At 34.2% G+C, this 24,168-nt stretch overlaps 1 protein-coding gene across 2 annotated transcripts in view; it reads left to right on the forward strand.

The window, feature by feature from the left end:
• The window catches only part of LOC129220357 (uncharacterized protein KIAA0930 homolog), a 47,248-nt gene extending 35,415 nt beyond the window's left edge, over nucleotides 1-11,833 (forward strand). For both annotated transcript variants that reach the window (XM_054854764.1, XM_054854765.1), the window contains 2 exons: nucleotides 11,257-11,406; nucleotides 11,673-11,833. In XM_054854764.1, coding sequence (XP_054710739.1) covers nucleotides 11,257-11,406; nucleotides 11,673-11,713 — 191 coding nt within the window. In that variant the 3' untranslated portion in view covers nucleotides 11,714-11,833. The remainder of the gene's footprint in view (nucleotides 1-11,256; nucleotides 11,407-11,672) is intronic.
• Nucleotides 11,834-24,168: the final 12,335 nt, after the last annotated feature.

Genomic DNA, 24,168 nt, shown 5'->3' on the forward strand with positions numbered 1-24,168 from the left:
AAAATGAAAATCAGGGCAAAAAGTAAAACAAAACAAGTTTCCAGTGAAAAAAAAATATTTTCGCAAAAAAGCTGCACCAAAGTGGTAAAGTGTCAGTGCATTGTTGATATAAATTACTTAGCATTTTGAAATTTTCAAACTGAATGTCGACTGTACAATGAGGATGATTGGATTGAACCATAAGAGTTACTAATGAGTTAGGGTTTCCAATCTCGAATCCTGCATGATATTTAATGGGATTTCCAATCCAGTGAAGATTTTTCATGTAAATGCTTCCCAATTTTTGCTGTCCATAAAACGAATATTTTTATAACTATCATCTGAAGCTTAATCACCGTCCTGTATACCTGCAAGAAAAACTTAATATCTCATATGATGAACGGTTTATTTACCATTCAAGAAAACAATAGAGTATTTTTGAGAATGAATTGATATTCTCATTTAAGGTTTCAGTTTTCATACATTCAGCAATTGAAAAAATGCATAAAAATTATAAGCCTTTTTGATAACCATCTCTAAATATTGAAACCCAAACAATTGGGTTTTAGAAGAAATTAGGAAAGTATCACAGAGTGCAAAATCCGCTAGAGTGGCTTGAATGCAATGTCCAAACGCTTCTCCAAACTTAAGGAATAGGCTCAAAACCTTTTACTTACTAAAAGAGCACTATATTTTTTCTGAAGAAGAAAGCAATGAAAAACCTGATACTATTATTTTTTTTATACTCTCTATATACAAGCTCTAACATGACCCCCATAAGGAAAAAAAAAATCTATTTTAGAAGGTCATCACGCATTTTTTACAAACCCATTATTTTTTGCACAAATTTTTTTCCCATCCCATATAAGCAAAACTTTGTTCAAACGCATTTGACTTTTTTGAAGTACACTTTTGTGTTCCAAACAATGGTCGCTAATTGAGCTGTGACAATTGGTGTACGGACTTTGAGATAATGACTAATTCATGTAACCAAAGCAGTCCTTCCTAAAAAGGACAACCTTTTCTATTTGACAAAAAAATATAACTTTTAGAAGATGAACATCGAATTGGCTCCTTAAAATCCTGAAATCCTGCAGGACTGAGATTGGGGCAGGATTGGAAGCCCTAGAATAAGTATTTGTTGCAGACAACAGTTGAATTTATGAGAATATGTTTTTAATTTGATACTTTTTCTTGTGAGAATTATTTAAAATTTACACCACCTCTTACTACATTTAAGAAATCCTGGTGTAGTCTGAAAAAGAAAGGAAGGAAAGAAAGTCTTTTTGTCTTATTTGACTAAGAGGATTCTACTACATCAAGAGAAAAAAATTATATTGGGTAAAGTTTGTCCACAAATGTCATGGTTTGAAGGGAGAAGGGTTTGTGAAGTTGTGACAAGGTGGAGGGAGGGCTAATGAAAAGTGTGAGATCACACAATCTGTTTGAGAAAAAAACATTTTTTTCAACAACATGTTAATGTAATATGAGTGACATATGAGAAAGAGATTGGGGGGGGGGGGGTGGCAGAGGGAGGTAGGAGGGGGTCATGTTTATTGAAAAAAAGAGTGATATTATTTGTGAAAAGCCCCTTAAGTGAAAGTTAACCAAATTTATTGTAAAACTGTTTTCATACCTATACTGTTCGACATTGAAACTGCAAGTTCAGAAATTTATCCAAAATTTTAGAGTAGACTTACATCACTGAGTTATGTAAATGATGTGAAATATGCGGCTCTCCAATGCACGTGAAGTAAAATATAAGGGAAGGAACTTGCAGAATGGGCAATATTTGTGTCGTTATTTCTGACTGGAGAATTATCGAAGAAATTTTGTTTTTGTCTTGGAGGATACGTGTAACACGAGAGAATGCCAGGCGACGTCAACGAAGGCACTTCCAGCAGATAGACGATTTTACGAGGGGTATGGTGATCGGACTGAGAAGGGGAGGTTGGTCCATACGTCAAATCGCAGCTGATACCCACATGGATGCGAGCTCGGTGCATTGGCTGTGCCGAAGATGGTTGGAACAACGAAATGTGGTAAGATTGAGGGGTGCAGGAGCAGCCATCCACCGACAAGCTGTAGCATACCCACAAGTCACTTGTTCTTCGATTCTGGAGCAGGTGCAAGATACCCTGAATGTTCCCGTGTCAACTAGAACCATTACCCGTCGTTTGGTCACACGTGGTCTGCAATCAAGGCGTTCTCAGATGAATCCCGCTACTGCTTATCCAGGAATAGTTGCTGTATTCGTGTGTGGCGTCGACGTGCAGACAGATCTAATCCGGCAGTAACTGTGGAACGTCCCACCACACGTCAACGTGACATAATGGTTTGGGGCGCAATTGCGAACAATTCCATATCACCTCTAGTTTGTATTCAGGGCACTATGACGGCCGAACGATACTTGGATAATGTGCTACGGCCGGTGGCAATCCATTACCTTCAAGGGCTACCTAATGCAATTTTTCAGCAGGATAACGTCCGACCACACAGTGCTCGCATATGCCAACATGCTCTCCAAGGCACACAGATGCTTCCCTGGCCACCATACTCCCCTAACCTGTCACCAATCCAACATGTGTGGGATGTGATTGGGCGCCATTTGCAGACTCTGTCCCTGCCTCGTTCAGAAGACAAACTGTGGCAAATGGTTGAAAGGGAATGGAGAGCCATCCCTCTGGACACCATCCGCACCCTTATTGACTCTATGCCTGGACGTGTTTCTTCGTGTATCGCTGTCCGCTGCTCCCTACATCCTACTGAGCCGACGCCGTTCTTGCTCTGTATTCTGTCAATCATTTTAAAATTAAGATCATTTATTATTCCTTGCTGTGTCTGTCTTTTTTCTAAATTTCATCACTTTCTGACCACTCCTTCTTGGTGTTGCATTTTCAATGTCGAGCAGTGTATATGTCACATGTCATGTGGTTTTTTACGTATGCGTTCCTGAAAACCAATACTTTTCGGGGAAAAAAAGAATTATCTCGTCTTATTGTCTTAGAGTGTCAGTACCAAGCAGGCGCTCAAGGGATCTTGTGCAGCTATCATGTAACAAGGACCCTGACAGTTTTCTGTGTGTTGAAAATCCACTGGCTGAACACTTGAACTTCAGATTCAAACCTGATACTAAAGAAATAATGAGCTTATGCCCAATCACCACAACACCCAGCTGACAAGCAATCAAAAACTATGAAGTTCTAGCATGTACTCAATTTCGTTATTATTATTGAACTGAATATGTGACGCTATATGGCATGATAATGAAAATTTTAATAATAGAAATAAGGTAAATGTAGCTGGCCGGCAGCACCTTTTTGTAATTTTAGTTTTTATTACATTATTACTAATCATATTTTCAAAGTGTTTATATGGAATATGGACTGATAGTAATTAGAAAATGAAAATATCATCTTTAAGGTGACATCTTGGTTTTATTCTTAGGCAGAAGGGTCATGTCAACAGCAGTGGAAAAGTTGTTCTTAGAAAATGGTAATGTACTCATGTCATCGTCATCCCCTTCGTCCTGGATAAATATTTTGATTCCATTTTTGAAACTACTTTTGCAATGCAAGCTTGCGACGGATTAATTTAACAATGATTTTCTACAACTGTCCTTCCGGTCACTTGTAGGAAAAAAATTGGTCAAAATCATCTTCAACATTCCGTCAGGAGCAACATCCGATTCCGAAAGTTTTGGCACAAGTTGGTTATTCCTCCTTTCCTAAACCCCCAATTCGATGTTTTACCATTAAGTTCCCAGCTACATGTGTACCTGGTGGTACGGCACAGTTAGATGGTTGCAGCTACGTTGATACATGATCTGTAACGGAACTCCTTGAGGGACTTTTCTGTAGCTAGAGCACTATACCATAAGAGTTTATATGACCCCAGCAGCCTAATGGATTCAGGGAAAGAAGAACTGTTGATATATACCTTAGATACATGCTGTATGATTTTAGATTTATGGTACATTTTGACAGCAGAATGTGGTGATCAATTAGGAATTTGGCTATTAAGAGTAAAACCAGGAAGACTTTCTCTCAAATGATAGCTACCGAAGAATTTTGCCATCAGATAGTAGCTGCCTTCGCCATATCAACGTCAACATCACCTAAAGCTCGGAGCGTATTTGTCTCATTTTTCAACAGCTTCATCATTAGCGGATTTGTCAGCTGACTGTTATGAAACTTGGACAGAAACCTTCTTGTTTGACCGTTGTTTCAATTTTCTAACTGACATTGATGTCCATATGGTTTATATAGTCTTCTCCTTTTGCCTAACAGTTTTGTAGACTAGATATCCTCACAAACAACAAATTCAAATTAAATTAAATCAATGTCGTTATCAATTTCCTTAAACAGTATATATAGTGCAGACTTTCTGCACATCCTCAGTCCACCAATTCATACCGCATATACATACTTTTGCAAATCTTCGTCCGATTCCTTGGTAAGGGGCTGTCCATGTAAACCACGTGTCTCACTATTTTTCAAAATTTTTACCCCCCCCCCTTTTGTCACAAATTTCGTTTTACAATCTACTTTTCATACACATATTTGTATTAAAAATTGTTTGATGTCACACTTCTTACTCTTTCCTTCCCCCTTGTCCCAATTTCACGACCTCCCCCCCCCCCAAACATCATTTGTGTTGTAGTAATCCACCAATACTTATTTATTGTCCCTCAGGATTGTTGAATTCATTTAGCAAAGAGAAAGTGTGCAATCCTTTCGAGTCAGTTTGAAATTTGTCGATGGCTAGTGTTCTCTTTTTTGCCATGAAAGTGCGTGTTTTAAATTCTGTAACTTTTGATTGGTTGAATAAAATATAACAAAGTAGCATATCAAATTGAAGGAAATTTAAATCTATACAACTTTGTGATTGAAAAGTTTCAAATACTGATCCTGGGAGGCATTAGGAGCAAATGTTTGACAAAAAGAGAATTTTTCCAAAAATTATCGATTTTTCATAACAAACACCCGGAAAATTATTGGAAATTTGACAAATATGTGTAGAAACAGTTTCGTAGGAAGTTTATTTAGCTTGAATTTTTATTTTAAACGTATTTTTTCCACTGTTTTCAGCATAGTCTCGAAAAACCCGAAATGCTCTTCCCCCTTTACTCCCACCTTTAGCTCACCCCCTAGGGTTGGGGACTTTTAGTATGTTTACTTACTAATCACCCCAAACAATATTCTGAAGTCAAAATATCGCATATTCCATGCACGCTACACTGTATTTATTAGCGATGGGCATAATCGAGATCTTTTGATAATCGAGATCTCGAGAATCGAGTACTTCTGATAATCGAGTGATTGATAATCGAGATCTTTTTAAGTCAATCACTCGAGTGATTGATAATCGAGATCTTTTGAAATCAAGAACTCGAGCGATTGACTTCTCGAGATCTTTGAAATCGAGTACTCGAGCGATTGACTTCTCGAGATCTTTTGAATTGAGTACTCGAGCGATTGACTTCTCGAGAGCTTTTGAATTGAGTACTCGAGCGATTGACTTCTCAAGATCTTTTGAATCGAGATCTCGAGACGTTTGAATCGAGTACTCGAGTAGTTCATTTTCTGAGCTTTTCCAAAATTGAGTTGACTGCTACGGGGGTTCCCACTAAAAGGGGGTGGGGCACGGCGCAGCCTGTACAACTAAAATTTTTAGAGCCGGTTTTTTGAGAGGTTTTTTTTAATCTCATTTTCGGAAGGGGGGAGGGGGTCCATGGTGCAGCCCGCAAAACCGAAAATTTTAGAAGCAGTTTTTTGAGAGTTTTTTTTAAATCTCATTTTGGGAGACGGGGGGGGGGGGGGGAGAGCTCTTTCTAGACGGATGCTCCGTAACATTTGAGAGGGTGCGCCATCACCCTGCAAAAGGGGGGAGGTGGACTCCCTTGACTTCAGTTGAATTCCCGAGTTGTTTTGGCAGGGGTACGCTCGAGATAGGGATGTGACATTTAGCCTACCATTTAGGGGTATAATAAGGGGTGAACCCACCTGGCTTTTAGAAGTTTTAGGTTAAGTTGGGGGAGAGGGGTTTGACACCCCCTTTTAGAATGGGGATCAATACCACTCCCCCCAAATTCCGTAAAAAATTCTAGTTTTTACATTTAAGTGGGTCTAGTTTTTTGTTGTTTTCCGATAAAATGAGCAGATACACCTTTTGTCCCCTTACCCTCCGATAAAGTTCGAAATGCAAGCTTGTTTTAGGGGGTCGATTTGATAGATTTTAGTCTTCATTTTGGGGTCGCAATCCTTGTGGGTTCGACTAGATTCCCTGTTAGCTTGTCAGAAACTAGGAGCTCGGCATTTGGGCGACTGAGTGATTTATTCGAACGGTTATGCATTTAAACTAATGATTTTCAGTTATCACGTGATTATTTCGAACGGTTTCGGGCTCTCAAACACGAAGTTAATAATGTAAACAACTAGGGGAATAGTTGCTCTGCGCAAAAGTACTCATTCTTTCCTAGTTTATAGCTTTGCTTTTTTTTTTTGATGTTCTTTTTGAGAGTAGTTAAATATATTTATCTGACTAATACATGAGGAGGGAGGGTAAAATATTTCTGATTGCGTTTTCCAGAGGATTGGGATTCCCAGCGCATTGAAAAGTGTACAAGTGTTGCTTGAAGTGCATTGAAGTTCATGATTATTTTTTTTTCTTTCTTGATCCACTCTTTTTTATTTTTATTTTTCATTTGTCGACTTTAGGAATATGCAATAACAGTGAAAGTGTTGGGAGTGAAGTAGAAATGTTTCTGAGTGCATTAAAAAGAAATATTGAAGTTTGTCGTGTGGGATTAATTTTAGCTTCCACTCTTCGGCCCAATTTTTAAATAAAAATTACATTTTATACAGATTTTTTTTTTGAAATTCCATACGCAAGATATTTGTGGCTTCTTGTGTGCGTAGCACTTATTTTCGCGTGGGTAGTTAAATTTAAGTATTTTGCTTGTTTTACTCGCTTCTATTTATGTCATATTCCTTATAGTTTCGTAAATGTTGATTAGTATTGTGGTGACCGTCATATAATTGAAGAGGCAATGTTACTGGATAGCACAAATATGATAGAAACACTTAATTTACTTTATTCGAATATACACGTATTTACAGTATTAAACATAGCGCTGCTCTGCGTTCCGGAAGCACAACATAGAAGTTAGAGTACATAGAGAAGGCGCGACACTAGCGCCACCGAATAGAGAAGAGGAGAGTCCTCACAAGTATATTATTTACTCAACTTAAAAATTTTCAGTCAATTAATGTGCTGATTTTATGTTTTTTTTTTATAAAGTTGAGGCAAAACTGCTGAAAATGCTTAGGCTAGCAACGGTCCATTTCGGAACTTAAGGTTCCGTAGCTACGTTTCATTTTCCGTGCGCTGGTCTTCAAAAAGGTTAAAATTGATTGTCAAGTTTCTCTGAAAAGCAGATTACGTATTCGGTTTTGAAATCATCTGAGTTGCTCGATAACCGAGCATTCCACAACAAACAATATATTATACAAGAGAGAGTGCAGAGGAGGGGGGTAAATAGCGCAGACCGCGCCATTGAAGTTTTGAAGAGGAGAGGGTAACTTAAGCGGGCTTTAATTTATTTTAGGGGGTTCAACGTCGCATTTGAGGGATCAGTGTCATCGCCATGGGGGGGGGGGGCACCACTGCATTATAAACACCTTGCGTTTAAACATTTCATAAACGTTTTAACATGGCTGCCACAGCGTTAACAATCACTTTAAAACGTTTACTTAACGAAGTGTGCTCTCTGAGTAACCTCATTCGAAAAAAAGCAGAAGCAATTATTTGATTTTAAAACCTTATAGAATGACAGGGGTGTCCGTCTGTCCCTGTGAGCAATGGCGCGCTTTTTATGACAATCCTCCCTCCCCCAGGAAACGATAATCCGAAAAAGGTCTAAGACTACATTAAATTTTCAATTACACGGTTTGTACCATACCAGTCAAGGGCGCCCATATGCAAAATTTTAAGGGGGAGGGCTCAGATATTTTCCCCATGGTTTAATAGGATATTTTCCCCATAGAAACCGATTTCAGTACAGATTAGAGTTATTAAAATTTGACATTTTTAATAACTTATTAATTGCTGGAGAAGAAATGATTTTACATTTTTGCAAAAAAAAAAAAAAAAAAGTACTAAAAGCAAAGATGTCCTAATTTCAAAGAAGGGGGAGGGGGCTCGAGCCCCCACTTGGAAGCCCTTGATACCGGTTTAAATATATTTTTAAGTTTAACAACTCTCAAAGTTTAAACCTGCTAGTGTCGCCCAACGACTTGCCCATATTATCATTATCCCTTATTTTTTAATAAAAATTGTACATACGTACGTATTTAATCTTAATAACTGTCAAGTTCAAAACAGTATGGAAAGCGTTTCTCTATCCTTTGTTAAAAGATTTCACCACCGGATCACACCAGGGGCGGATACAGAAAAACCATTTGAAGGGGGTGGGGGTCATGCTGAAGAAAGCCCTGCCCCATGAATGAAATTCCCGTTTTAAGTACGAAAAAATTCTGAAACTTTTTTGGGGGTCAATAAAAAGTCCCAAAATCGGTCAGGAATAAGGCACATAATTGGAGATAAACGTTGCAAATTAATTTCATAAGCAATAAAACAAAGTAGTAGTTCAAATATTTTCTTTGAAAAATAATTGATGTATTGAAGAGATAAGATACTGTCATCGTTTGCATTTTATGCATAAATTATTTGAACACAATGTGTATGGATACTATTCTCGAGAGTTCAGGGGGGGTCATGACCCCCACGACCCTCCATTGTATCTGAAAACTCACACAACACATGCCCCTCCATAAATCCGCTCATATGATAATTAACAATTTTCGTTCTAAAAATATCGTTCGATTATTAAGGAATCTCTCAATTATCGAAAATTCGAAGCCAAACATTCAACTATTACCCCATTCGAATAAAGCAAGAGAAAAGCAATCATTTGATTTTAAAAATCATTCCAAATCTATCCATTCCAAGAGCAAAGGGCACCATTTATGAAGCTCTTCCCCAAGAGCAATACCCCCAAAAGAGACAAAATCCCCTAAAAATTACAATCCCGTAGTTTACGTCAAAACTCCCCCCCCTCTTATTTGCACCCATAGGAATGAATTACACAAGAAGTTAACCACTTGTTTTATTAAGAAATAACTAAGTACCTTTGTGCCGAGAAGTAACATGAAATAACAAACGTTTTGTATCCCAAATATACAGAGTACTGCAGAAACGTGTTTTGGGAGTTTTAAGGTACCCTTTTTTCAACAAAATAGTAAGCTTTTACATATAAGGGACCATTCCTTTGTTACGTATGGATGATTTTGGCCATTTTTGACCCCTTCCCCCCATGTAAGGGTACGTAAGGTTTTTCAAACCCCTCCCCCTATTCTTACGTAAGATTCCATTTCGTTTTTCGAAATATTGAAATAACTAATCTAATATCACTGGAATCGAAATTTAATTCACTATTATTAAATTAAACCTTTTTGTGTGAAGAAATATTTACTAAAAAGTTGGAATCTAGACTGAATGTGTTTTCGACATTTTTTTGTATATGATGTGATAGTAGTTAAAAATAAAACATGCCATACATAGTGCAACTCTTTTATTATGTTTTACATAATTAATTCTTCGTAAAACAAATAAAAAACAGTCATCCTAATACGTTTTTATTTTCCAGACACAAATGAAACATCGGCTTGGAAAATACTGCCTAAGAATGCGTTTGAACCCCTCTCCCCCCCCCAAAGTATGTAGACATTTTTCCAACCCCACCTCCTCGTGACCTTTACGTAATTAATGAGTGGTCCGTAAAGACATCCAGTAATGTCCTTACATCCACAATCTCACTATTTTGCGTTGAAAAAAGGGTTTCTTGAAACCCCGAAACATGCCTCTGCAGTGATCTGTATATTTGGGTTCTAAAACATTTGTTATTGCCTATTAAACTTGTATCATTACCCAATCGTATAGTCGAAGTCGAACGTAAGGGGGAAGACGTCCCCTCAGGTTTTCAACTTAATAATTCCCCCTTTTTACCTGAACTATAATTTTAATGCCTCTCAAGTTAGAACCTTATAAGCGCCTCCAACCTTTACTTCCAATACCGGGACATACAACACATGTCTCCCACAGACCCGTCCATGTGTTCATTCATTAACACCTTTCGCTCAAAACATATCATTAGACTACCAAGCATCCCCAAAGAATCATTTGATAATCAAGCATTCAACAGTATACATCCAATTATAACACTATTCGAATGAAACATTCGAAAGGCAATTATTTGATTGTAATACCATTTAGATCGCAAGGGTATCTATTCCTCAAGTGTGCTGGCACACTTTTTAAAATTAGGGATCCTCTCTCCCCCTCAAGAAGGACACTCCCTAAAAAAGTCTAACGTCCATTAGGAATTTCAATGCCGCAGTCTGCACAATGACCCACCTCCCCTGTGGGCTCCTCAGCGCAGCCCGTCTTTCTGGGGGAAGGGTTAAAAGGTTTCAGTGCAATTTTTTTTGGAAGCCAGAAGAAAACCATGCTCATTCATAAGTAAAATCATTAACTTTTCAAAGCCAGCCCTTTGACCGCCTAAATGACGGATCCGCCCCTGCAACTAAAACATTTCAGAAGCAAGGGTACCCACCCACCCTGAGTTCAAGCCCTCACCACCCTCAATATCGCAGAGACCCCCCCCCAACAAATGAGAAAAATATCCCTTAAAACACCCCCCTAAAAATGTCAATAGCACAATCTGCGCCATGACCCCCCCCCTCCATAGGTGGGCACCCTTGTCTGAAGTCAACTATATTGAGAGGTTCATTCGATTATCAAATCGATCGAAGAATACACTGCTCTAGTGATTGACATCTCGAGAACTCAAGATCTCGAGAAGTTCAAAGCCAGAACTCGAGCAGTTGATCGCTCGAGCACTCGGAAAATGACAATCGAGAACTCGAGCAGTTGATCGCTCGAGTTCTCAGAAAGTGATAATCGAGAACTCGAGAAGTTCATCACTCGAGAACTCGAAAAGTGATAATCGAGTACTCGAGAAGTGATAATCGAGAACTCGAGATACGATAATCGAGAACTCGTGGTAATCGAGTTCTCGAATGATCTTAAATAATCGAGTGATTCGATTATGAGAACTCGATTATGTCCATCACTAGCATTTATTAACTGAACTACTCCCCCCTGTACACAATATATGTTACCTAATGGAAATATTCTTTATTTTTTTAAAATTAGAACTGGATGATACTACTTATAATCGTCTTTGGACAATGAGGGGTTTTGGTCAAGCTTATCATTTTTGGAAAGAATCTAGGCGTGCAAGTTCTCCTGCTCTGCATGCCTATCTCACATATGTAACACTGCCTTGGCATTCCATTATTTCAGGTAACGTTTGCTACCATCTGTTTATTCAGAAATAGGTGCTAGAACCAATAATTTTGTTAATTTCATAAAGTGCTACAAATTTTAAAATATTTTCACTTTTGTTTTTGTTTTCTTACAGACATAAAATATTGACTGTACATCTTTATACTATTGGACATTAATAAATGCTATCTTATGACAATTCAATATTAAAAATGTTTAAGTATTAAACTTTTTGCATTCAATATGTATTCTTAATTAATTGTGATTATTGCTTTTTTATATAGATGTTCTAGATTCAAGACAGCAACCAGTATTGACTTTCTAATATTAACTCACTGTTAGAACTTTGTTTTGGAAATTTTTTAAATTTTCACAATTTTTTATGCAATAAATAAATGTTTGTATATATTTTTGTTGATATATATTTCTAGTCAAATGGTTGTAACATCTTGTCAAAATATTTTTTAGAAGTATGTATTAAAAATTTAAATGACAAATAATTCTTATTTTTATATGTTGTACTATAACTTTATAATTTTTTGAAAAAGTGTAATCTCGCTCTAAATTAGGCTTGGAATTAATTACTTAAAGTTTCAAAGTAATTTCCATACATTAGTGTTGATTATGGAAAAAAGCAAAATGCTGTATTTTTATTTAAGCGCAATTACTTGGGAAGGGAGGGGGAGAGGGGTGTAATGGCACAGATCGCATCATTGAAATTTTTCTATTGGAGGGTTTTTTGAGTATCTGGGGGCGCACCAATACTATTTAGGTGAATGCCCACTTGATTATTATATTGAAGATCGTTCAGAGTATAGATTTCTATATCAAAAAAAAAAAAAAAAAAGGTGGTGTAAGATATTTTAACACTTAACTTAGAAAATTCTGAGCTGGTGATTTTAACCAGTTATTACTGTCATGTGAAAACTTTTGCACGTGGTTTTTTGGTATAATTTTCAAAAACTTAAATTTCTGTTGGAAACCTGTTTGAAATTAATATTGATAACAACATTACATGCCCCCCCCCCCCTACTTGATTATTATATTGAAGATCGTTCAGAGTATAGAGTTACATATCTGTCCTCGGAGGGATACAACACTATATCCATTAATTGATAACTGGTTTTGAACATAGTGCCCTATGCCTCTAGGAAATATCAGAAAAGTTGATTTTAACTCCGTAATGTCATTTTGGGAAAAAATGGACATAGAGTATTGTATCCCTCCGCGGTTCATATATATATATATATATATATATATATATATATATATATATATATATATATATATATATATATATATATATATATATATATATATAAATGGTGGTGTGATGTTTTAAGATATTTCATTTCAACACATAACTTAGAAAATTCTGAACTGGTGATTTTATCCATGTTTATGTTTATCTCGTGTCATAGCTTTTGGCCATGATTTTTGACATAATAGTCAAAAATTTAAATTTCTGTTCAAAACCTGTCTAAAATTAATATTGATTACAACACTATATTAACAACTGTTTACTATACTAACAAAGTTTTTATAATTTTTGATTTCAGACACTAGAGTAAACTTTTGGTGTGTTAAATTTTTTAAATAAAATGCTGTAAAAAATCCCAAACATAAATTTGATTCCAGAAGCTGATAAGTAAGGGGGGAGGAAGATAAATGCAAGAGCTACTATAATAAAACAAAATGTTATCACAAATAGCAGTATAGTTAAAAATAAGCTTAATGAGTATGAACCTTAACTCCAAACCTAGGTAATAAGCGTTTTTTATTTGTTAGTAACTTTTCAATTTAGAGCTGATTGTAGGGTTTAAAATTACATTTTTGCATTAGCTGTTTATAGAAACTTTTAAAACAGCCACATTTCCAAGTTTGATTATTATTATTATTTTTTTTTTGTGTTTTTGAAACTATATGAGAATTTTTTAAAAAAGAAAAAATTAAATGAACATTTCTCACAGTTATCCCTTCTTAGAGATTAATTCCATTTAATTTAATTGGAAAAAGTATTTGATTTTTTAAACATGGACTGTAATTAATCCAAGCCTACTTAGAGTTTGTTTGACAATGTGATTGTATGTGACAGTGTATAGTTTTATTGTATTAAACTACTTAATTTATTATGTGCCAATAATTTTTATATATTTTTTAGGATGCACACTTTATTTATATGGTTGTATTATATTTAAAGACAGACGTCTTTCCCAATTATATTTATTATGTTGTAAAATCTCAAAAAAAAAAAAAAAAAGTAAAAAAGTTCTGGAAAAATGAATCAGCACATTAACTGGTAAACAGCAAATGCTCAAATAACTTTTTGAGGTTTTATTGCCTTTCACAATTTTCAGGTTTATTCCACTATTTCATTTAATGAAGTCTGGGTGCTAAATTACTTTTGTCTGAACTCTATTTTATACACTTAGGAATACTATCAGTATGATATTGTCGAAAACCATCTATTATTTTTGTGATAACTACATATTCAAAAATTAAATACCATGTTGATATTTTAAAGTAGATTAAATGTAAAAAAAGCACGATTTCAGACCTGCCAACTCTCCCGTTTTTCACGGGAGACTCCCGTTTTTTACTCCATTCTCCCGGTTGTACGTTTGAGTATCCATTTCTCCCGTTTTTTTTTTTTTAAATTCTTTTTTTTTCTTTTTTTTTAAAATTAAACATTTTAAAAAAAAATTCTTTAAAAAAATTAACTTGAGATTCAACATGTAATATAATATATAGAAATTGCATTAACAGGGAAAAAAAAGGTTGATTTTTGTAACTTTTATCTGATATTGAGAAAAATAATAACTTATAATAGAATATGATATTGTATTTTGAATAAGTGTCGCGAATATTTAAAAAATAAAATAAAACTTAAGCAATTGATTATATCTGTATTCATTATATTTTTTCAAACTGTCTGTCAACCGTTTTCAATCTACAGTACATGAATTTTTAAAGAACTGCACTGGAATGGTACTAAATTAACACATTGTGTAACATTAATCTACTTTAAACTAGAAATACTTGATGTAACAGTGTTTTTTATTCATTATAGCATCGTTTAAAATCTCCCATTTTCTCCCTTAAAGCTTTGAGTGGATCTCCCTTTTTTTCCTTTCATAAGGTTGGCAGGTCTGCGATTTACAAGTTGTTTTATCTCCAGTTTTCAGATGGAAATATTTTTTCTTCAAATAACTAGACAGTAGAGTCTTGAAAATCCGAGTCTTGAAAGTTCGTATTCCGCTTAATTCAAGGTGTTTACTTTCTATATTCAGTGAAAAGTTTTAGTTCCAAAAAAGGTGTTTTCATTAAAACATGAAAGGAGAAATCTTCGTGACTGTCTATTTCATTTTATTACATACAGTAAATAATTTTTAAAAAAATGTATTGAGAGGTTATTTTCAAAAATACCCCTTAAGTGACACAAAATATTCATGGACTACTAAGTATGGATTAAGGGATGACCTGGAAATAATAACTTGGTACGTAAAATTGACATTGATTAGCCAAAAAGAACTTGTAAACTTGCCTTTTGGAATCCCGATTGACTAAAAACAGAAGATTCACAAATTGATGCCGCATGAGTCATACATAGGAAATTTTAAACCTTTTACAATTAACCGTTTCTGTGTTATGCGACATACATACAAGCTCCCTCAAGATAAAGATGTAATGACAAAACTCATCAAAATGAATTCGGGCATTGCCAAAATGTTTGCCTGGTTGCTTACAAATGTATGCACATAAATACAAACGCCTACATCGTAAAAAAAAAAAAGAAAAAATTAAAAATCAAAATTTGTTTATAGGTTGGTAATAAAAAGCGAAATTTATGCTGAAATTTCAGTGATAATTTTTTTTTGTAAAGACAATACTTCTTGTTATTTGTGCAAAGAAGTAAAAGGTGCTCATTGAAAAGAGTAAAATTTTTTATCTGTAAAGTTTTTCCGGATAATCCGAGTTTTCAGAAATGTGATGTGGCGAGCCCCAATTGCCTCGGATTTTCGAGACTCTACTGTAATTCTTAGTAATTTTTAAAATGACATATTCATGCCAATGAGTGAAAATGCAAAAATAGTTTTTGGTTTGAAAATTTTAAGTCAAAGTAACTACAAATTACAAAATTTACTTTTTACATGATGGATCTATTATTATTTAGTTATTCATTTTGAATGTAGTCTACAAAATTGTTGACTTATTAAGAAATATTTACATATTTTATCTTGTTTTGATGAGGGAGGGTAACTTTCACTATTTGGCACTAAAATCTGGAGATATATAATGGAGAACTGCTAAAGGTTGGACGTTTTTTTACCTTGCTAATGGAAAACTGCTAAAGGTTGCACGTTTTTTTTCATGCTATCTTGTACAGTAAACTCCCGATTATTCACAGAATAGGGTGGTACGGTAACCTTGAATAACCTTGGTAAAAATGATGCTAGTGCATACAACAGCTTAGAAATATCAATAATACTCACATTCCTTTTAATTGTAGCTAAAAATTAGAGTGTATGTAAAAGCTGAAATAGGATTGCTAATTATTGCAAATGGATTACACATAAGTGAGCAAATTGTGCAACTAGATTACCTTCAATAGAAAAACTGTTACACTAAAAGCGCACACAAGAGGGGGGTGAATTTTTTCGTGACTGGTCTAGTCACTGGTTTATGCATGTAAGTACCGTGGATTTAAAATTCAGTTAGTGGGGAACATCTAAAAAATCAGTAAGTAGTGTAGATCAAAAATCAGGTTTCAACTGGTCAGATTTCAGTGACCTTGGCAGGTTTGATGACATTGAAAGGGAGGGGGAAGAAAGAAATAGGAATGTCAGAGAATAGATTTTGCACTTTGTTGAAATGTGTGAGTTTATCTGCAAGCAGTTAATCATCACCAAAAAAAAAAAAAAAGAAATTGAAAGTGTGAAAGGTTGCAGAAAATCGAGAGTTTACTATATAATAATCAGGAACCAGGTTTTAAAAGCGACCATATTAAAATAAAAAGTTATAAGTACGTTTTCAGGTTTGACTTTGAAAATATGAACCTTTTAAAATAGAAATGAATTAATTCCTTGAAACATTTTTACATGCTATTTTGTTCTTCTATTTGGAACCTAATTGAAATGTTCTTGTTTTCAGCAAAAATTGATACCATCTCATTCAAACTGTTTATCAATTGTCTGTAATGTGTGGACAAATATGATTTTTCATCTAAACTTGGCAACATTCCTTCTGTTACACTTAAAAATTGAATTGTAAACGTTATAATGTTTTTGAACGTATAGCATGTATTTGTTTACAGCAACCCCTCACCTCGTTACATTGCACTTTTTTGTTTTCTCCCCAAAATTAAAAGTAAAACTATTGCTTTAACCCTTTCTGCCTCGCAGGGACATCTAAGTCCCACAGATATTTCCAAAACACCTTATGAGATAGATACGCTCGAAATTTAGTGCAGTGCATGTCCCACAGGTTTTCTGGGATTACACTGATACTTTAGTGTAACTTTTTACCGATTTTACCTACTTTATTTAACCTGATAGAGCACTAATTTAACTGTTTTTTAAAAAAGGAAAAGCTGAAAAGGGTTAAATTTGAGACCACTGAAGTAAAAACATTACATTTCTCAGGAAAAGTAGATTCTTCTTTTTTAAATAAATGAATGAAAAATCACGCTTTTTTGTTGCCCCTAACAAGCGAGGTGTAATGAGGGGTTACAGTACATCTCATAAAGTGTTAAAAATTTGACTTTAAATTTTCGGATACAGAAGACAAAAAATCAGAAAATTATGTTAATCATGCAATTTAATTTGCTATTCCCAATGTGTAGCAAAAACACCCTGTTTTCTAACATTTCTTACTTTATGGCTGTAGTAAAATCACTTTTTTGATTAGTATATAGCTAAACTTTTTTTTTTATTTTTGTAAGCATGTACTACATATAAGTTAAAGGATATATATATATTTTTTAATTTATGGAAATTGAAGTCACTATCAACCTGCATTTTATTTCAAGTGTTTTAACCTTCTATTCATGCAGTTAGTTAACAAATTTCAGTGTATATGGGGTCAAAGGTTCTCTGTTAATTGCTGAAAAATTGTGGTTTACAAAAAGTAATTATTATATATGTGGTAAAATGAGTTAAATGTTTAAGAGTTGCATAAAAAAGAGTTAGCTAAAACGTTCTATCAAGACTGTGAATTACTGTGGAGTAAGTGAAAATTCTGTTACACATAAAAATAAATTAAAATAATAAAAGAAAAGTAAATGTGCTTGTGAATTTCTATGGTGCTTCACAGTATGATGTATTTGACAAGCTTCATGCTAAAAGTTCATCTGCGATACTTTCTGGTGTGTCGAAGTTGCTTCATAATTTTCTGGTGTGTGATTTCAGTATAGCTTGACCATGAAAAGAAGGCGAATTACCTTGAAGCAAAAACATCATTTGTGATAGGTTTTTTGGTATTTTGGAATAGATAGGATTAGCGAGACCATGCCTCCTACTATTTGGTACTTTCTGGCAGATTCTACCTATTACAAATGAAGTAGTGAGAAACAAAGGGATGCAAGTGGCAAAATTTAAAAAATGGAGATAACCAGTACAAATGGTAGGTGAACCCCTTCTCTGTCTTGGGGCAAGATATAGTACTAGTAGCCCTGGTAGGTGCTGCTGTACAGCATGATTTAGAAAAAAATTCAATGAAAGCCTACCTAGTACGTAATCTTTATACGCGTTTTACTCAAAACTTAAAAATGTCCACTTTGATCCCTTTGCTTCTCACTGCCTCTAATGCTTCGCTTCTAGGTCATCCGCCATCTATCTGTGGTCAAGCTTTAACAGTTGTGTGTGGATTTTTTTTTAGTTTGCAATATTTTTATTTTTTACTGCTATTGGTTTATTTTAGTTTAAAATGTAATTTTTCAATGTGATACAAATTCTTGTTCTTTAATGTTCCTTCCACCTTTTTTTCTAGTTTCTACTGTGAAAACTTTTGTAACAACGAATTATGTTAAGAAAACTTTAATATTAATATGTAATATTTTCTTTAATGTCCTTTTCTGGAAAAATATATTGTGGGAGGAAAAACATAATAAAATTTTCTTACAGTAATTACTGTCTGACCACAAATTTTATGGAAAAACCTTCTCTTCGGTTTACAGGCGGAAATGGACGCATCAATTGGTTTTTAGGGGTGTCAGTATTTGCAGATGTCTCTGAATTAAGTAGTCTCATTCAAATGAGCACATCAAAGTTTTACTTTGCCCCTCATTTGGATAGACTCATCTTAACGGGATGTTTGCCAATTTCATACAATCCGTGGTTGGACAGTATCACATAAATTTTCAGTCACAGAAACTAATTTTACCATTTCATAATACTGTGAATAATTTACCAAATGTGTATTTGAATGTTACCCAGATGGCAGAGTGAATCATTCTTTTAAAAGCCATTTAAAAAAGGTGTTTATATTAATATTTTTAGGTTGAAGCAAAATATATGAATAAATATTGATTAATTAGAAAACCATTAAATTATATTTTTACTAAAAAATGCTGAAAATTGGCTGTAACTGTAATATGAAATAGGATATTTTTTTTTGCAGAAAATCCTGAATTAGAAAAGCGTTCATCATTTGTAAACTTTGTATTATTAATTTAAAAATGGACAGCATTACATATTCTTTTTAAAAATTGCCATCTTTTGTTTACACTTCATCCACTTCTTTTTCTGTCTCTCCCTCAGTTATATGTTGATTTATCTGAAAAAATTCATGAGTCATTCATTATTTCAGCTAGTATACCATTGTTTTTTTTTCTTCTTACAATGTTATAAGTTTCCAATGCAATGCCTTGATCAAAGTTGCAATCAACCGGACAATGAAAATTGAAATTAAACGAAAATAAGTTAAAATACTTCACAAATCAAACAGTTATTTATCTAAAACGGATGTTTTAGTATCATGTAAAATTACTTTTATTACAGTTATGTTATTTCATTTTGTGCAGTAAGTTTTATAAGAATTATTTCTAAAAAAAAGTTGCTTTTGATATATCAGATGAAAGAAAAAGATCTGGATTTTTTACATAACTCCTAAAATTTTATAAATAACTGCAGCATACTGGGTCTTTATCAACTACTTACATTTCTGCTGTTGGAGTCAATTTTGAAATGTTTTTGTATATCAATGTATATAAATAAATGCAATTTTTCTACCAACTTAGAAAATTATGATTTCACACGTTTTATAGCTACACAATATTTTATATTAAAACAAATTCAACTTCCATGTCATTTTCAAACTCGTAAATTTGCAATTCTAAAAATTCAAAGATCATGTTTTGCATTTAGATGACTGTGGCACACACAGCAAAATCTTGAACTGTATATATAGTCAAACCCTGTTGTAGCAAACCTTGAACGTTCTGACTTGAATGATTGCTATACCCAAGGGTTCACTCAGGGGCGGCATTTCATTTGGGGGGTCGAGTTTCTTAAATATGAATTATACCTCAGTATGGAACAAACAGGGTTCGCCGATATATATCCGATATTTATTTTAAAAATATCATGATATTTTCGATATTTATTTTTTTTACTACGGTATTTTCAATGTAAAAATAATATTAATCATAGTAAATCTGTTTATTTGTTATTAAAATAAGCAAAAAGTTATATATTATATTTTCGTGATGCATTAATTCATCACTAATATAACAAAATATAATATTCCTTTTCATTTCATATTCACAAAATTATTAGTAACATAATTTTATTTCATTTATTGAAAGTGTCTAATTAAATATCAAACATTGGTCAGAAAAAAAGAAAATGTCTAGTGACTGTGCATCGAATAATACATTTTAAACTGTAAAAGTAGCTAACATAAGAAAAATGAGTAAAGCAGATAATGCTAAATTAACTCTTATTAAAGTTGATAAAAATGTAAAATGAAATATTAGATATAAATAATGAAAGAAACCTTAATTTTAAGTCTGCATATTGTAACAATAATAGTACAGTGAAACATGCACAAGTTGACCACTTGTGGTGCACTACTTTAGTGGTCAACTTAAAGAGGTGGTCAACTTCATTTTACTGTATAAAAAAATAAAGAGTGATTTAAGAAGGCATTCACTAGTTTGACGCTTTTTTGTTCAGGCTGCTTGAAAATATCAGATATATATCAAAATATCCGATATATATTAAAATATCATGATATTTTCGAACCCTGGGAACAAAACACATATTGGTTAAAGGCAAGTAATCATGACAAGGGGAAGATTGTATAGTTAAAGAGCCCCAGAAAAGATCTTTATTGATGTGAGATATTTTTTTCAAAAATAGTACGTATTTTTAAATTGTATCTATGAAAGCATACAATGCATTGAGCAGTTGAAATGTGCTTCTAAACGAAGAAAGTGATGAACACTCATTAAATAGACGCACTTAAAATATGAGCGTAATAATGAACGTAAAATACAGACATGTAACATAAACAGAATGAAAAATACTGAAACTACATGGCTTTGTGAACTAACACAACATTTTTAGCATAATTTACTACACTTGAAAGCTCCCCCATGTACAGCAGACTATTTTAATTAAATGCTTGAAATTAACTAAAACATGTTGAATTTAGCTTCCAATGCCCCTTCTTTTTTTTTCTGCGCACAGTATTTTGCTCTCACAAAAAATACTGAATTCAGTAAAAATGCTGAAAAATCACATGTCTGAAAATACCAAGGCATTTTCCTGTGAAAATCATGCACCCACACTTCTGCATGGGCCTCTCATATTAACCATCGTTACACAGAGCACACAAGAACTGAGATATTTACCATATATGAGGAAATTATGTCCTTAGTTAAAATTAACCATGATTCTTTATCTATTTTTTCTGATCTGAAAAAGCCGGTAAAGGCTTGATACATCTCTACATAGTATAAAATGAAGTCTCCAAAAAACGTCTGTGTGTTTGAACTCGCAAAACTCAAGAACTAACCCGGCTGATTTTGTTGAAATTTTCAGTTTGTTCCTTTAACCCATTTGGGATGAACGCAAAGACGAACTATGCGTCTTTGCGTCAGAGCTAGGTGGTTCTTCAGAGACGAAAAACGCATCCGTACCTTACGGTAAGTAGCACGCAGCCGGCCTAACGGCCTAACGACGCTTTTCTGCGTTTTGGATTTGGAACGAAATGTTTACTATTAGATGGCATTACTTATCCATATCCATGTTCCCTTCAAATAATTGCTCTCCTGCATTAGTATTTCTCTGTCTGGTGTCAGAATGGGGTCTGTCAAGTGTCTGTGATTTATTGGATTTTGTGAAAGAAAATATAAACATGTGCTCCCAAGTGAGAAGGGAAACGTATACTCATTTTGAAGTGGCTCTTTCTAGTTTCGGTTCCATTTATAATGGGATTGGAGGGGAGATATTCTAGCAAGGGGTTTTACTTTTATGTTCATTTGGTAGCCATGGTGAACACGTTATCTTTCCGAGGAGGAAATATCTTAATTTATGACTGATCCATCTATGGATCTTTTGGGTCACATTGAAACAACTATAAATTATTTTTATTGGAGTTCTTCATACAGTAGTTACTTTCGAAAATCATAAGCTGAAAAAGAAGGCAAAGAACTTAGGTGGAGATGTCTAATTTGCTCAAAGCAGAATAAAAGACTTAACACTACGTATGAGTGTGAAATGCTCAATGAGCATCTATCTGTGCTTTGAAAATTTTCATGCGGCTTTAAAATATTAATTGTTAAAAATCAATTATTTTCATCCAATTTTTTTGTTATGATTGAAATTTTGATATATTTTATCATATATTAAAAAATGGTTTCATTTCTGCTTCAAGTATACATTTTATCCATTATTATGTATGCGTACTTTCCGAAACTGCGTATTAGGCTTAGCGGGAGAAATTGCCCTGGCCTGTGTGCAGTTCGCGTGTAACAGCTGCCGTCCTGAGGGAGCGCTATCTTCTGCGGGCTGCCGTCCCGAACGGGTTAAGTCCTGAGAAGGTTTGCAGACCAGTTCGAAAACAATTCGATGAATAGTTCTTTTCTTATTCCAATTTAGGCCCAATTTTCACATAAATTTCTGAATATAGGGGTGAAAAATTACTCGTAAATAGTATTATTATATATCGTTGGAAAGGGAAGAATTTTCCGTGTTCTACGCAATTTGTTCCAATGCTCTAACTTAATTGCGGCGGGAGTTTTTTACGTATTTAGTTCGAATTTTTATAGGCTTAGCTGAAATTTAGGCACTACTTTCTTCGTTAAATCCATCAATAAGAAGTGAAGGAATTGTCCCACAGTTTTCTTTCTGACAGCATTGGAAAGAGCTGCTTTTTTTACTCCAGATCTAACTCGACCTAAGGTCGAAAATTTAACCCTCTATCTCCATTAGAAAAAAGTTACAAGCGAATTAAATGAAGTTCAAAAATCTGTTTTCTATTCCAGTTTTTAACCATTTTATTTTGCGTTTCCACGGTAACGCTTTTTGAATCCATTGTTTATTCCCATCTTTCTCATTTTCAATTCTTAAACTTATTTTATTTTGTGTTTCCATGGTTACGCCTTTTAAATCCATCTTTCTCATTTTATTTCAATTTCTGAGTATTTTAGTATCTGTTGTCATTGTTTGGCGAGAAAATTTTGCATGATGGTTTTGTTTTCTTTTATTTAAGCCTGGTTATTGAATATACTTCACTTGAAGCAGTATTTTTTTCCCAAGGTAGACTGGGCAAGGCCAGGCAACTAGTATCTAATAATTTAAAAACTGAAAACAATTGCTCATGTCTGGAAATGTGTCGAGTTTCATCAACCATAACGAAGAACCAGCAATATTGTTTTTCTTGAACATTAGTGATTTATGTGAATTTGCTCATTTTTTATTATTCCGCTCAAAAAATTTGGGGGTGCAACAGCCTCCTCTCGGCTCCCCTATTTCCCGCCCCTGGGTTCACTACGTCTTTTCAAAAAAAAAAAAAAAAAAAAAAAACCCAAATTCCTTAAGATACTTTTGTTACCAACATCTTAATTACATATTTCCACTTGTGATTAGAATAATAAAGTCAATTATTAGTACTAACTAGTAATTGCTTGTACTCAATTATAAGCAAACTATAAAATGTTTTTTTTTTCGTATGCAAAGGTGATAAGAATTAAGATTCTACCAAATAATGGCTAAAGTAGACTCAGAAAGAGTTCTTTCTTCTACCGAAAAAAACTTTTTGGCCCCAGGCTAGCCACGATTACTGCAAAGTTCCCAAGATTATCAGCAATAAAATAGAAAATCAGCAAAAAAGGCATGAATGACATTGTCATTTGAGCAAAACCGGTTGAAAATTAAGGAAGCTTGAAAAGGGGTCTGTTCCCCTCTTGAACAAACAGCTGCTTTATCAAAGGTATGAAGAACAAAAGGAGAGGAATGTGGCATGAGCCAGTGTATTTCGCCCAAAAGGGGTAAGCGTTTTAGAGGATGGTAATTGCTGAGAGAACAACTGATTAAGTATGTCACTGGGACAAGTGCTAAGCAAAGCTTGAAAATTTATAGCTGTGACTGATTATCTAGTGTTTGTGGAAGTTACAAGTGTTTGAAATTGCACTAATGTCTAAGCTTCAGTTTAAACTATTTAGAAGGTTTGCTACAACCGGAGGGGGGGGGGGGGGGATCGTTATATCTTGGGTTTGCTAGCAGAGTTCAGCTGTGTAAATATATATACGGAAGCAATCTGACTACATGAGCTTTA

Source organism: Uloborus diversus, chromosome 4 (assembly GCF_026930045.1).
Source record: "Uloborus diversus isolate 005 chromosome 4, Udiv.v.3.1, whole genome shotgun sequence".
Classification (NCBI taxonomy): Eukaryota; Metazoa; Arthropoda; class Arachnida; order Araneae; family Uloboridae; genus Uloborus; species Uloborus diversus.